At 38.0% G+C, this 15,278-nt stretch overlaps 1 protein-coding gene and 1 long non-coding RNA gene across 2 annotated transcripts in view; one reads left to right on the forward strand and one right to left on the reverse strand.

The window, feature by feature from the left end:
* Positions 1-15,278, forward strand: part of LOC115066031 (uncharacterized) — a 164,932-nt gene that overhangs the window by 129,518 nt on the left and 20,136 nt on the right. The window lies entirely within an intron of this gene.
* The window catches only part of LOC105224562 (serine proteinase stubble), a 45,749-nt gene continuing 32,441 nt past the window's right edge, over positions 1,971-15,278 (reverse strand). The window contains exons 4-9 of the mRNA XM_049452973.1: positions 12,873-14,418; positions 12,287-12,796; positions 4,160-4,337; positions 3,930-4,082; positions 2,272-2,543; positions 1,971-2,159 (exon numbers count right to left, since the gene is read on the reverse strand). Coding sequence (XP_049308930.1) covers positions 1,996-2,159; positions 2,272-2,543; positions 3,930-4,082; positions 4,160-4,337; positions 12,287-12,796; positions 12,873-14,418 — 2,823 coding nt within the window. The 3' untranslated portion in view covers positions 1,971-1,995. The remainder of the gene's footprint in view (positions 2,160-2,271; positions 2,544-3,929; positions 4,083-4,159; positions 4,338-12,286; positions 12,797-12,872; positions 14,419-15,278) is intronic.

Raw genomic sequence — 15,278 nt, forward strand, 5'->3', positions numbered from 1 at the left:
AGTCTTTACAGGATCATTTAAAGTAAATAAAAGTACATGTTTTAGTTAAAACCCGTACTTAGACTTGGACGAAGAAAAAATAACTGAAAATTGTATTTATGGCAGGCATTTTTACAAAAAAATTAAAATTTCGTGACATTTTTTTTTCAAATAGTTGGAATTGAAAAACCATCCTTAATCCAAGTTTTTAAGAATTGTATCCCAAAGATCTGTATAAAATTTCATGAAGATCGTTAGAGTAGTTGTCGAGAAATCTTGCCAACCGACTTCAAAAACACAGTTTCGAGAAAAACGCGTTTAAAGGCGACGCACTTAGCCTAGCTAGCCTCGAGCGCTTAAGTTCTTAAGGCTGTATATCCGAAACTATTATTCGAATTAACTTCAAAATTTAGGACAATATTCTAGAGGCGTCTTAGAATTTAATAAGACATTAAAAAAATTTGATTTTTTGACACCCGAAAACCCATGTAACCTTCTAATACTCAAATATTTTTGGTAAGATTTTTCCGGTGAACATAATTATGAAATTGCCTTTTGCCAATTTAATGATTTTATTTCTGTTGTCAACATCACAGATTTACATTTAAAAAAAACCTTTAAGTACGAAAAAATATCATATTTTATGCCAAAAAATGTTTTCCCTCTCAGGGACTAGCTTAGTGATGTTGAAGTCATAATTTTTAAAATATTTATTTTTTTCTTAATTTTTCCTTTCAAAAATCACACAAAAAAAAAATTCGTTTAATTAATTTTTTTTATTTATTTTCCGCTTTATTTGCAATAATTTAAATAATATTCAATGATGATTAAATGCAACTAAACTTAGCCTTGCAACTTAAAATCTAAATGTTATTAGTGGTTTTGTTGTTTTTTGTTGGATTTATAATAAATTCTAATTAATAAATAACACGCATGTGAGTTATGACTGAAATATGTTTTTAGAAAACAATTTTCAAAAAATGCAATTCAGATTAAATTACTAAGTACAAAGTACATTATTGCAAATATTATTTGTATATTAATAACTAAGTTAATAAAATTACTACAAATACATATTATTTTAATATCAAGTCATAACTAAACTAGTTTAGATAAATACAGCTTTGAGTTTTTTGTTTTTGTTTTTTTGTTTTCTTTTTTTTTTAATTAAGTAACAACTATTTAAATATCAATGTATGTACAATATGAATAATGCTAACGGTAATATTTTCTGTTATTATTTTACATATAGCTAATGAAATATATGTATGCATGTTTATAAATAGACAATATGCTGGCTAAAACTATTTTATTTATTTTTGTCAATTTTTTTTTAGTTTATTTTAAAATTATTTTAAATTAAAGACCGAGAAATGCTAAAAAATGCGCTCGAAAATTTTTTCCGATTTTTTTTTTGAAATGTGTATGTTTGTATTTATGTGATTATCTAAAAATGTTCAGCATAAAATCATGATTTTATGAATATTTTGCAGCAAAAATCACATTTTTTATTATTATTTTTTAATTTAAAACTAAAATTTTTTCAATGTATGTGTTTATTGTTGTTGGAAGACTGTATTCAACTGTGGGAAGGGAAGCGGGAATTCATGCAAGTCGTTGCTTTGATTATAACTGTTAAGCGGTATGGGTGGGGAAGAGGCACACCGTTGTTTGTCTTGGCTATAACCAAAGCACGAGTTTTGCTTTTACATAAAATTCACACACACACACGAACACATAAGTGTGTGGTGACGAAGTGATAACTGTAAATATTTACTAAACACATTCCACATTTACCGTTACCTATTTGCTTGTGGCTCTAAAATTGCTATTAACTGGGCGTTAGTGAGTGTGCGTGGGGGCGAAGGGGAAGTAAATTGAATTTGTGTAGTCGTTTAAACTAATAAAATGGAAATATTTAAATACTAAAATCTAAAATCTTCGCTACTCTATAAATACAATACAAACATAATTATTAGGTATACATATAATCGTTGTGTTTGTTGTTTGTTTGCCTTAGAACTGCAATATTTGATTTATCCAATCTCTAAACTCGGAGATGCGCGTATAAACGCCCGGTTGATTGGCCTCCGCACAGCCAATGCCCCAGGAGATGACGCCGCCCAGTTGGAAGCGTTTGTCGTCTTCGCGCTGCAGCACCATTGGACCGCCGGAGTCACCTTTTAGCATGGAAGAAAAAATTTTAATATATATTCATTATTTGTTTTTATAAATTTCATAGAAAAATAAATAAAATTTAATAAATAGTTTCGTTAATTTTCGTTTACTCACCTTCACATGAATCGTAGCCGCCTTTCTTCCAGCCCGCACAGATGAAGATGTGTGGTATGTGTTCAATGAAACCGGCTACACGGTACATAGATTCACAGATTGTGTTGTTGATGACAGGCACAGCAACTTCTTGCAACACGCTTGGCAGTGGGCCGTTTTCGTAGAGTCGCCCCCAGCCGGTGACAAATGCCGTTTGACCAACGAAATCGATGTCACTGTTGGGCACACAAACCGGTATGATGTTGGGCTGGAAGACGACTGGCTCGTAGAATCTGAAAGTATAGAAAATAGTTATAAAGTGAATATGGAATGGGTAAAACTTGTTTGTTTTTCAAATGGATAGTGGGTGGTGCTCTGGTAGGAGAGTTAACCTAAGAAATGTGATTAGAACATCGACGGTGTGAGTTATGTATATATAAATTACTATTTGTTAAAGATTTCTAAAACTGTATTTTTGTTTTGCACAATTTTAATTTTTTGTTCATATATGGCAACTCTGTTGAAAACATTTTGAGCAAGAAAAATTCTTTGATATTTAAAAATGATTTTAACCACATTTTGTTTCTAAAAATTTAATATATTTTCTCTTATTCTTTAAAAGTTGGCAACTCTGTTCGTAAATATCTTTAACAAAATTGTAATTTTAAAACTATATTTTGTTTCATAAAATTTTGCACAATTTTAATTCTTTCATATTTGGCAACTCTGTTTCAAAAATGTTGTACATTAAAAATTCTTCGATTTCCGGAACGATTTCAACCACATTTTGTTTGAAAAGTGTTTATATTTTTATACTTAGTTTTTAAAAGGTGGTAACTCCATTTATAATTTTTTTTGCCAACTTAATGACCTCTTGATTACTTAACGAAACCTTTGCAAATAACTGTCGAAAGGCTTGCTAACACTATATTTTTGTATCATTATACATATGTGGCGCAATTTTAATTTTTTCAAATGTGGCAACTCTGTATAAAAAATAATTTTTTGAAAAAAAATACTTCGATTTTCTGAAACGATTTTAAACAACTTTTATTTCAGAAGTTTTAATAATTTTAGTCTTAGTTTTGAAAGGTGGCAACTCTGTTCAAAACATTTTTTTACAATAAAAAAATCCTTCGATTTTCTGAAATGATTTTAAACACATTTTGTTGCAATGGTTTTAATATATTTAGTCTTACTTTTTGTAAGGTGGCAACTCTGTTTATAACATTTTTACATTAAAAATCTTTAATCTTTCCAGAACGATTTTACCCACACTCTGTTTACAACGTTTCAATATTGTCACTTTTATTTTTGGAAATGTGGCAACTCCATTCATTAATATTTTTCGTCTCGAAAATTTAACGAAAGCTTTGCAAATAACTGTCGAAAGACTTTCTAAAGCTATATTTTTGTTTCCATATACATATTTATTCCAAATTTTTCGATAGGTGGCAACTCTATTCAAAGTTTTGTTATATCTTCGAAGTGTGTTTGTAATCTAAACTCTCCATAAAATTTTTCTGAAAATTCTTAAACAGCTGCAGCCGCCGAAGCCCTTACAAACTCTCATATTATTTCCAAACTCCCTTTTTTAAGTATTAAAATTTATTTAATCAATTTAATCGACTTTAATACTCTCAAATCACTCCATTCGAAGTATTCCTCCCTGTACTCACCTCAGCAGCGCCAAATCGTATTCGAAAGTTCTCGCATCAAACTGTGGATGAGAGGCCACAATTTGCACACGTCGCTCCTGATAGCCGTAAGGCTCCTCTTCTTCCGCCAAATCGTATTCACCCATGCGCAGCAAGAGATCGGATGGTGGTACACTGAAAGAAATTAAGTAGTTTTATGCATTTAGATCTTGCTCTTAGTTAGTTAAAATAAATAATTCTGTTTATCTTACTTTTCCACACAATGCGCCGCTGTGATGGCCCAGTTCTCATTCAGCAGCGCTGCACCACATTTATGCAGATAAGTCGATGTGCGCCACTGACGCAGAGATATCTGCCATGGCCAACGGCCGAAAGCAGCATTAGAGCCGCCTACAATGCGCGGTTCGGGGAACATGCGACGACCACAAACTGGAAATATAAGAAATAATGGCAGAAGAAGTCGTTATACTTCATTTATTTGCTTGTGATAATAAAATTAAGCTAAGGACAAGTATTTGCAGCCGAAAGGATATATATACTATACACCGTCATATACTTCGTAAAAATTGATATCAAAAAAGACTCTTAAAAAAATCTAAAATAATGCTACATCTTCAAAACCATTGAAATAATATATAACCTCTAGAGGACTAGATAGACTAAGTTTAGCTGTCAAACCAGCTGTCGAAACTCTCGTTCGATATGGCAAATTTACTGTAGCGCTTAGGGTCTTAAATTTAAGAAAATTTTTATTTAAATAAGAAAATATGCCTCAATTACTTGACTTATAATGGCCAAGTTTTTAGACACAGTTGAGTATGTACGCTGGAATGTATGCATACTACAAGAACACCTTCTTTAAATTCCGCCAGAAGCCGGATCCAAGACAACTTCTTAGAAAGGTGGAGGGTTGGGTGAGGAATTCAATTGGTTTCTAATAAGTGTCTAGGGAAGTGGCAGGAAGAAGCGATCAATATACTCGTACTCTGAAAGACCCATCCCCCTGAAACATAAGGTTAAATGCACTAAATACATATTTATGAGCCGCGGTGACAGCACTGCGATTATTAGGTGGCATGCTAGGATTAATACTCCAGGTGACACGCACGTGGTAATCCGTATTCGGACGTCTCCAATCTAGCTCACAGGTGAACGAAAAATTTCGCCAACTGCCATTTCGATAGAACAAGTGAACCTTGTACGGAAGACTGCCAAACGCTTCAGGGCCGCTAGACGCGCAGCGCTCAAACAGCAGATACCGGCTGCTGGAGCCAACCCTCAGCACAATGGTTCCTCTATGAAAATAAGTAATAATAACGACTCTGAATACTTGAAGTTACTAAATGCCCAATATAAGCGAAGCATAACGTCTTTTGCAAGGGACCGACTGAGTGGCACAGTATAGTACTACTTCAGAGACCCATAAGAAAAAAATTACAAGTGACGACGATGAGAAGAATGGGAAGTCTTAAGCGGAGGAGTCACTTCAACTATCCCATAATCGACACTTGATCACCAGGAGGAAGCATGTAGGCCAAGCCGAAACAATTTGGGGTAGTGTAAATGAGAGATAGACTAAAAACTAGGCAGAAAAGAACTCAGTAAAATTCTAGCGGTTATCACAGGGCATCTAACCTTAAGATACCAATAGACCCTAGGTCGCGGTGCAGAACCTCAATTAATATTCTATACCGTCTTCAGAAAATGGAAAAAATGGTTTCGATAAAACGTTGATGCGCTGGAATATTACCTACATGAATGCTCAACCTTCAGTCGGATCAGGCGGGATATATTTTATGGCTCCCAATGCTGCAACTTTTGAGACATTGGGCAGCTAGAGTAAAACAAAGTCAGATAAATTAAGTTGCCTTGAAGTTTGTGAAACCCAAAAGGAAGCATTAAGGATTTTTTAAAGAATATATACTTACAACTGATCAGATTGACGAGGTGAGTCAATTTAGCCATGTCTGTCCGTCTGCTTATACTAGTCTCTCAGTTTTTGAGGTGTCGATCTCACCACCGCCGATATCGAACCTTTATAGTATATAGGTGCCATATAAAGTGATCGATCTTTGGACAACTTTTTATTACGACAAAGTATCTTTATGATATTTTTCAGGGATTATGACTTAAGACAATATCACAAACTCCGAACAAAATGTTCAGATCGGACCATTATATCATATAGCTTTCAGTCCTATTGTGGAATTATTTTTTATTTGATAATATATCTTATCGAAATTTAGCATGGAGTACTATTCACTAAAAACTCCGAAGAAATCGTTCAAATCGGACTATAGCATATAGCTACTATATAAACGGTGCCATAAAAAATAATATAAATACCCTTTCATGTTATTCGAACCGCACCAATGAAGCTATAATACCCAGCTTCTGTGAAGCCGATGGTAACTTTTTTGTTTATAGCTTCAATATTCACATTAAAATCCATCAGACAATAAATGACTTTATTGAGTAGTAAAAAGAATATTGCGATATAAAACATAAAAAGCCACTTGATATCCCTACAGGGGTTTTATAAGTGTTATTTGCAATACTTCCATTTGACCTGTTTCCACAAATACCAAATCTCCATGGATAATTACAAACAAATATGTACATGCATACATACTATGCAAGCCATATTAATTTCCTTGCTGAGTTTGGTTAGCATTTCACATGCAACATGTGGCATGCAGCAAGCATATTTATGTCATATGAACATCCATATATATGTATATACATATATGTGAGTGTATGCATGTGTGCGGCAGAGGCCAAAATGTCGACAGAAATGCAGACAAGCGGATTGTGAACCGTTGGCATTTTCATAATCAATTAACCTTATCTGCTGCATTAACGATTGCAACCGAACACCGTAGCCTGGTTTACAGTTAACGCGAAGGAGCGCCGATAAATGCGGCAAAATTAAGAAAGAAGAAAAATCAAATTTTTTAATTTGCCCACAGGCGTATGCAAGCGGCTTTCTGCATTTCGTTGTGTGTGTGTGTGCGTGCGCGCATGCGTGAGTGCGTGCCATCAGCAAATTTTGTGCCACAAATGGCGCGACTTGCGGGTCAAATGTGCGTATAACTCATGCGATTTTTATTTTGCCGATTTTTTTTGTGCCAGCAATGCAATGCTACAGTGGCGTGCAGCTGAGAGTGCAGGGTTTTGCATTCGCCATCGGCTGTTTCAGTCAATGTACCAACGGCTGTGCGACGTCTTCGCTGACTCAAATGACCAACGGCCATCGTCAGACAATCAACGAACCAAACGAATGTCTGACTGACCGATTTGTGTTTTAAGGCAATTATCTTGATGCAAGACGACCGCCAACTGTGTGTGTTGAATGACCACGAAGTTTATTGGCGGCGAAAAACACACACTCGTTCCGCCTGTGAGATAGCCGTGTAATCGCACAAAAGCGAACAGTCGTGTAAATATAGATACATACGTACATATATACATACAAAAGCACATTCGTTTGTTGGCTTGCAGCTTTAATGTTTGCGTCTGCGCGTAGCCAGCATTGCTGTAGCAAGTTGCATTCGCGCCATCAGACAGATCAACCGACGCGTGTGCAGTGTATGCAGCGCTGCTGGAACAGGTTGAGTGCAGAATATTGCAAATAGTTGTTTACGATGCCCATAAGCAGCATATGCACGGCTGCAGCGGCCAAAGTCAAGGTTTATTGGACCAACTTCATATGTAAGTGGAACTTGCAGATATTTTTGCTTGCAATTTGCTTTTGCTGTTACGTTTATTTGACTAGCGGCCGTTGGCGTTCAGTGCTGTTTAGCGTTTATAGAAGGCCGGGCAGTATTTTTGGTGTTTTTAATGGTTGCTTGGTTAACTATATTCAAAATTTGTTGAATGCAAAGTTAAATTTTTGTATTTTTCTACTTCTGTTCTCAAAATAGAGACTTAAAAATCGTCACCAAAAATCGAAATTTGTTTTTTTTTTTGCTTACGATTCACTACATCATATTACATATATGTTTACATCAAAATTTAAACTTCAACTATTAGATATAACCAATATATAACCACTGTGTAACCAATTTATAACCACTATGTAACCAGTTTATAACCATTATGTAACCAATTTATAACCACTATGTAACCAATATATAACCACTATGTTACCAATTTATAACCACTATATAACCAATTTATAACCGTTTATCATAACCGTTTTATAACCAACACTCACATTTAGTTTCAATATGAGTGTACTATGATAGCCAATATATAACCTTTTATAACCCAATCTCATGTTTTGTCACAATATAAGTGTATGGTAACCATTTTATAACTAAAACTCAAATTCTTTTTCAATAAGGATGGTATGCTATGCTACTGACTTTTATAAAGTTACTACTTTGAACTACTACCTACTTGAAATTTTGTTAAAAACTCAATCAATATTTAGTGTTTGCTTGTTAATGATTTTTGCTAAGGCTCAAGGCAAGAAACATCAAAGCAAAAGTGAGATCAGAGTCCAGCATTACCCATATTTATTTCCTAAATATATCATGTATTAAGTTTGCCACGGAATTCCTAACACCAAAAAGGAAACGTCGGAAGCCTTATAAATATATTTCTAAACGAACAGCGTGATGATCTGAGTTGATTTAGCCATATCCAATTGTCTCTCAGTCTGTTTATCTGTACATATGCAAAATAGTCACTCAATTTTTGAGATATCCATCTTGATTTTTTTTGGTTTTTTTTTCTATGTTGGATCCTGGGGCATATGGCTGCCATATGAACTGATCTATCAAAACCAAGATGAAAATCTCTTCGTACCCTTGTGCTTCGTTGAATTGTTAAAAATTTCGAGCGTATATTTTCTTTAAATAATTCATAGTTCAAGTGCCAATAAGACAAAGAACCGATTGAAGTAATGAAAATATTACTGCTGTTCAAGCAAGTGTGGCTGAAGGCCGCAATCGTTCGATTCCAAGACGTTCCCGAGAATTGGGCCTGCCTCAAAACATAACCTGGCTGATTTTGAGAAATGATTTTAAATTAACTTCCATAGAAAATTGTTCTCACCCCAAGAGCTGAGGCCATAGCACCAGCATAAACGTCGTGAAAATTTCTAATTTTTCCTTAGAACAACTTGAAAACGATAAAGATTGTTTTAAGAAAATCATTTTCTACGATGAGGTTCACTTTCATCTAAGTGGTGCGGTAAATAAACAAAACTGTCGATTGTGGTGTGTAGAAACCCCAGAAATTATTCATCAACAACCATTGTATTCACCTAACTTGACAATTTGCTGTCATTTTTGGACTGGTGGAATCTTAGAACTGAGCTTCTTTCAAAATGAAGCTGGTGACACCGTTGACACTGTCAAGAGAGGGGTATAGATCGTCGATAACCAACGATTTTATGGCCGCAATTGGAAGAAGTTGATCTTGACAACATCTGGTTGCAACAAAACTGAGCTGCGTGCCACACAGCACGTGCAACAACCGAACCGAATTGCGAGTAAAGTGTGGAGATTTGATTATATAAAGAAATTGTGAAATTGAAAGGCCTCCAAGGAGTTGTGATTTAACATCATTAGACCACTTTTTACGGGATCATTTGAGATCATAGATCTTTAGTAATAAACCAAACTCTCTTAAAGCTTTAGAAGTCAATATTGACCGAGCTATTTATGACCTACGACTTGATAGCATAAGTCTGTTGCCATTGCCTAGTGTACGCTGAACCACATTTTGACTAAAAGTGAAAGAAAAACATGAAAAAATATCTAAACGTCCTTATTAATTTTCCAAAAATAAATCACTTCAAATCTATTTCCAGTAGCGCAAATGGGGTTAAATGACGCACGCTTACACGTGGCGCCTCTACAATGGATTTTACAAATCTCTTTCCTTCGCCAATTAAGCGCAAGGGAAAATTAAGTCAGTCGCCACACGATATCAAGCCACTTTATTTGCCATGCTGTATAAATATCTTGTCTACTGTTGGCGTGCGGCAAATGAAACTTGTTCCTACTGCAGTGCCAAATGCTTCTTAAGCAACAACAAGCAGCTAAAGCACGACGAACAAAATGCCAACGAACAAAAGCAACGGAAGAAAGAAGCGCAAATAAAGGAGTGCCTAAACGAATGTAACCTGTAATTTGCTACCAACAAAGCCAAAAATAAACGCCAACAACAATCGCAACATTATCGACTGCACCTTGAGCCTTGCCATATCCAAGCGCTTCAACTTCTTGCAGCACGGCTAAAGTACCAAAGCAGAAGCATGCAGCTATGTTTCGTGCGCGAAAGGCCACAAGCGGAAGCGCCAACAACAATGTACCAAAATAGAAGAACATGGCACGTTTTGCAAATAAAACAAAAAATAAAGACTCTGTAAGCCGTAGACTCATCATCATGCGTTCATGCAGCATGTGCTGGCGTTCGTGCGGCACATGACTGTTGCAAGTATCGCTCGTAAATAGAGTGAAGTGCAGCACGTTTGCTCGCCTCGACCTTGATGTGGACCTTCAAACCGTTCTATTTGGCGTAGAAAATCAAGGCTGACGAAGGAGTCAGTGACCCTATCGGTTTGAAGCGCTTAAAAATACCGTGATAATACATATTACTTACATATCGGTTGTAAGTGTTGTAAGTGTCTTGGTTTCATGTCGTTCGGTGTCGTTTTTTGTGTTTATCAATTCCAAGTGCTCAGTGAACTCGCGCCGGCGCACTCATCGCACGAATTTCCTGTCGCCCTGTTTGACTCACTCAAATGTCAACTCGAATTATTCGCATTTAAAATGGTGTAAATTAATTTTACTGTCATTTGCGGTAAATTTGCGTTTACTTCACTTTCGTAAGCCGCTTTTCAGGCGAAATCAAAATGATTTCCTTATTGAATCCAAAGCGTGACTAAGTGCAGTCAGTTTTGCTTGTTTAACCATAATTTGATGGGTTGAACTTGGTTTCGAAAAAAAAATTTTTTTTTGAGGACTTAAACCTTTGTTTGTGAATTGAAACCAGAAATTGCTTTAACGAATCCTTCACACATACAAAAGTTTCCATATAATAATTAAATTTTCATCTGTTAGCTTGTATGTCAGCTATATTCTATGTAAGTCTGATCTGAACAATTACAAATTTTCTTGAATAATCCGTAAGAAATATCGAGGCAAATCTGAAAACAGTCTCCGGGACATAATTCAAAGTGGCTTAAGTCTAGCAAAGGGATAAAGCAATACGGGAGGGTTACAAATCAACCCGGGAAAACACTCGCCCTTATACTAAGCGAAGATCTCTTACGGACTTGAGGCCCTTACAACTAGGTGGCAGGAAGTTGGAAGTGTCTAAAGATGTCAAATTCCTTGGCCTCACACTAGACTCAATCTTACGGTGGAGTAGGCGTGTAGATTTAACGCTGTCAAAAGCTACCAAGTAACAAAACCAAACCAAAAGCCACTCATGACATGCATACGCCTAGCCGGCATATCCTAGGGCTGCAAGCCAGGTATCATAAGATGGCTGTATACCATGATCATGATACCATTATTACTAATCGAGCGGTTGCTTGGGCATCAAATGCAACGCAGTCCTCGGTAGGCCATCAACTATCGATGCATCAAAGACTCGCTGTAGCCTACACCACTACATCTAGTGATAAAAAAGGTAGTGAGACATATCATGCTGCTAATGGCAGAGGGTTTTGGCAAAAGGAAATAATGTCATCTCAACAAATGAAGGCCCTAGAGGAAAACAAACCACTGGCCCTTCTTCCAAGGGACGGCGTTACAAAGAGGATTAAGTTAGCAAAGCATTTTAGAGTTCGGCAATAAGGCGGAGTGGAATGACAGTGCAGAGAATGAAGTGATATACCATAATTTTTTTGCCAGTTGTCTTTCAAGAAATCAGAAAAATCACACATCGGCTGAAACAACTGCATTTTTGAGCACTCAAAACATCGATTTAATGAGTCATCCTTCGTATAGTCCTGGATTGGCACCGAAATACCTCTTTTTATTCCAGGACATAAAGAATAAACTAAGAAGTCAAGCTTTTTGAAGAGGCAGTATGCGTGTTCCGAATGGATGTTTCGGACATAACTCAATCAGATTGGGAAAGTTCTTCGACGACAGTGTAGAGATCTTAGTGTATCTAAGAGGGGATTCTTGAGAACAATGAAGCTATTTTCTATGGTTAATATTTTTGTTGTTTTCTAATTACGAAATATAAAAGGCAATGCTCGTATTTCAACCAATTGAGTAAGTAATCCTGCATTTAAAAATTTGCTCTGAAAACTAGATCTACCTTGTTAATCCTGACATCTACGAAATACTAGTTTCCTAATAATACCATATAACTATATATAAATAAATTCATGAACAAGAATCACTCACTTTGTCTGTAATCCATGCCTTCCAGCGAATTCACAGGCGCCGATGTCGAAGACGACAATGTGCCATTAAAATCTTCGGTGCTATAATCGGTGGTGCCGAAAATGCCACTGCCCGTGGTGGAGAAACCTTCTGTGCTTTGCTCGGCGCTCGTTGTTGACGAAGCTGTTTCTTCCACTAGCTCAATAGGTGACTCAGTTGTTGTTGTGGTGGTAGTAGTTGTTGAGGTGCTTGTTGTTGACGGGATTGTGGGCTTGGGTTTCGGCTTCGCCGTTGTTGTTGTCGTTGTGGTTGTGGTTGTGGATGTGCTCGTCGTACTCGGTGTAGTCGTCGTGCTCGGCGCTGGACTCTCCGTGGTCTTAGTTGGCTTCGGTTTGGGTGGTCGAGTGCTCATCACCGACGATGGACGTTCTGGTTTGGGCATAATTGAGGTTATGTTGCTCATAATTTCACTAATACTGGTTGAAACGGATATCATGGTGCTGGTGATGGGTGGCGATGATGTGGTGAAAACTGACAACAAAAACGATTATTACAAATATACAGTTAGCAATTTAGTTAGCATTCTTTGTTAGTTTTTCTGGCTTACCTGTGGCATTTGTGGTGACTGGTGCATCCGCTGTTTTGTTGCTAATGTCCGGTGTGAGCGCAGTTGGTGGCGGACCCCACTCGAAAGTTGCATTGATGGTCGTCGGCTCGTTGTCCATATTCGTCCATGTTATCAAGCCAGGCGTTGTTGTTGTTAGCTCAACCATTGGTGGCTCGACTTTAGGCGATTCCGTAGTCAAGGTCGGCGATCTTGGTGTGGTGCTGCTGATGGGTGCTTTTGTTGTTGTGGTGGTTGTTGTTGTCGTGGTTGTTGTGGTTCTATGCGGTTTCGATGTCGTTGGCTTTGACGTTGTTGCTTTCTGCGTTGTTGTTGTTCTTGCTGTAGTGGTTGTAGTGGTGCTGGGGGTTGTGGGTTTCGTGCGCGTTGTTGTACTGCTTGGACGCTTCGTTGTAGCTCTTGTTGTAGTAGGCGCAGCCGTTGTTGTTGTAGAAGTAGTTGATGCCGGTGTAGCCGTTGTAGGTCCAGCACCCGTACTTGGTGTAGGCACTTTCACAATCTCTGCTGTTGGCTGGGGTCGTGGTCTGGGCGCATGAGTCGTTTGTCCTACTGACTCAGCTGCCTGTGGCACTTTGGTTTCTTGCACCGTGGTGGCGAACTCATCATTGTTTATAGTTGTAGCCGGTGTTGGTGTTGGGCGACGGTGCGTTGTTGCCACGGCACCACTTCCAGTTGTGGTGACATTCAGTAAAATAGGTTTCACCGCTTCGTTGGCGTCTGTATCCACTGGTCGCCTAGTGGGTTTAGCGCTTGATGATGGACGTGGTTTTGTCTGCGGCGGTTTCCGACTAGTCGTCGGTCGTCGATTAATCAAAGGTCTGGGTCGCGTGGTAAATCGAACAGGATCGGTTGGCTTAAGCGTGGTCGTCACAAACTGTGTGGGCACTTCGGTAGTTGTCGGCCGTGGTCGATAACGATTCGTGGTGTGTACTGGCCGTTGTGTGGTGGGCACTTCATCTAACTTGATATTACCCTCCGCTGCCGACGGCGTGGTCGTCTCTACAATCTGAAAGGTGAAGAATTTCGGTGGCTGTGTGGTGACTTCCACTCGCGTTGCCAGTTGTGTGCTTGAGGTGGTGGTGAGCACAGGTCGCGTAACTGTAGTTTTGCGTCTTGGTGGCTTTATAGTTGTTGGTGCAACAGTTGGCTTTGCTGTGGTACGCACAACAAACTGTGACGTTTTTTGTGTTGTTTGCACCTGTGGACGTTTTGGTGCAGCTGTTGTGGTCAACTTAACTGGTTTTGGACTGTTCGTGGTTATGATGGGTGTGGTATCACCCTTGTCGCTGATACTACTGCCATTAGTGCCGTGTAGGTGGCTGTTTTGTTGTAAATAGCTCTGTGTTACATTTCTCACCGTTTCGCTAATACTGTTGCTGCTACTTTGTACTGTGTGGTGCGGACCGGTAGTGGTGAGTTTGAACAGCGTGCTGGTGGGTAGTGTAGTCGACTCGTGGGGAAAATGTGAAATCGTATTCTGATCGATGCTATTGTCACTGATTTCGGGCGCAAAGAGTGCAGCGTCATCCTGAAGGAAGTATGAAAAATAAAAGATAAAAATAAATAACGGCATAAATTAAGAATAAACTTTATTTCCATCACTTTTTATAATACAATATAAAGACCTGAATTAATGAATTCATGTCCGTTTATCTCTCTGTATATAAATGAACTACTATTACTCTTACATAGACGTTGGCACTACTTCTGGGGAAATCAAAGAAATCGCCCATTCGTTTTTTCTTCTCGCAGTTTGGTGCTAGTTGGAAATATCAAACGAAACCACGTCGCTCTCCATCGGATCTTTTCAAAAGAGTGAAGGTTTTCACCTTCCTCTGCTTCCACTATCACGTAGACGGTGTATTTTTACTCGCCTGAGACTAAATAACTTTATCGGGTCCCAAAATATGGTTGTCTGTAGTACTTGATTCCGGTACAAGAAAATCGATCAGTCCATAAAGAGCGTCTCCGGGCAGAAATCGTGCAACTAAATCGATCACGTTGTGATAGACAAAAAGCAAGTCTCCTACATGCATAAGACCAAATATCAGCTCGGACCAATGACCGGTCTCCTAACAAACTCAAGGAATACTCCACGTCGAAAAGTTACAATCACAACTACCAGTCGAATAGTTTTCTACTACGCTTCAGGCAAAAAAAAAGCTGGTAGGATTGGGATTGCAGTGCCAGAAGAGATAAAGTTGACTGCCTCTCACGCAACGTGACCATCGACCATAACACATGACGGGATAGGATAGGTAGGAGGTAATCCGGTAGGTCACCGATACTCAAAATATACTAAGTTTATGGAGGGAATACTTCTTCCATCTTCTAAACGACAGTAAAAGTGCGAAATTCGGAGATAGTGGACCTGAAAGCCCAACTGAT

Source organism: Bactrocera dorsalis, chromosome 3, assembly GCF_023373825.1.
Source record: "Bactrocera dorsalis isolate Fly_Bdor chromosome 3, ASM2337382v1, whole genome shotgun sequence".
In the NCBI taxonomy this organism is placed as follows: domain Eukaryota; kingdom Metazoa; phylum Arthropoda; class Insecta; order Diptera; family Tephritidae; genus Bactrocera; species Bactrocera dorsalis.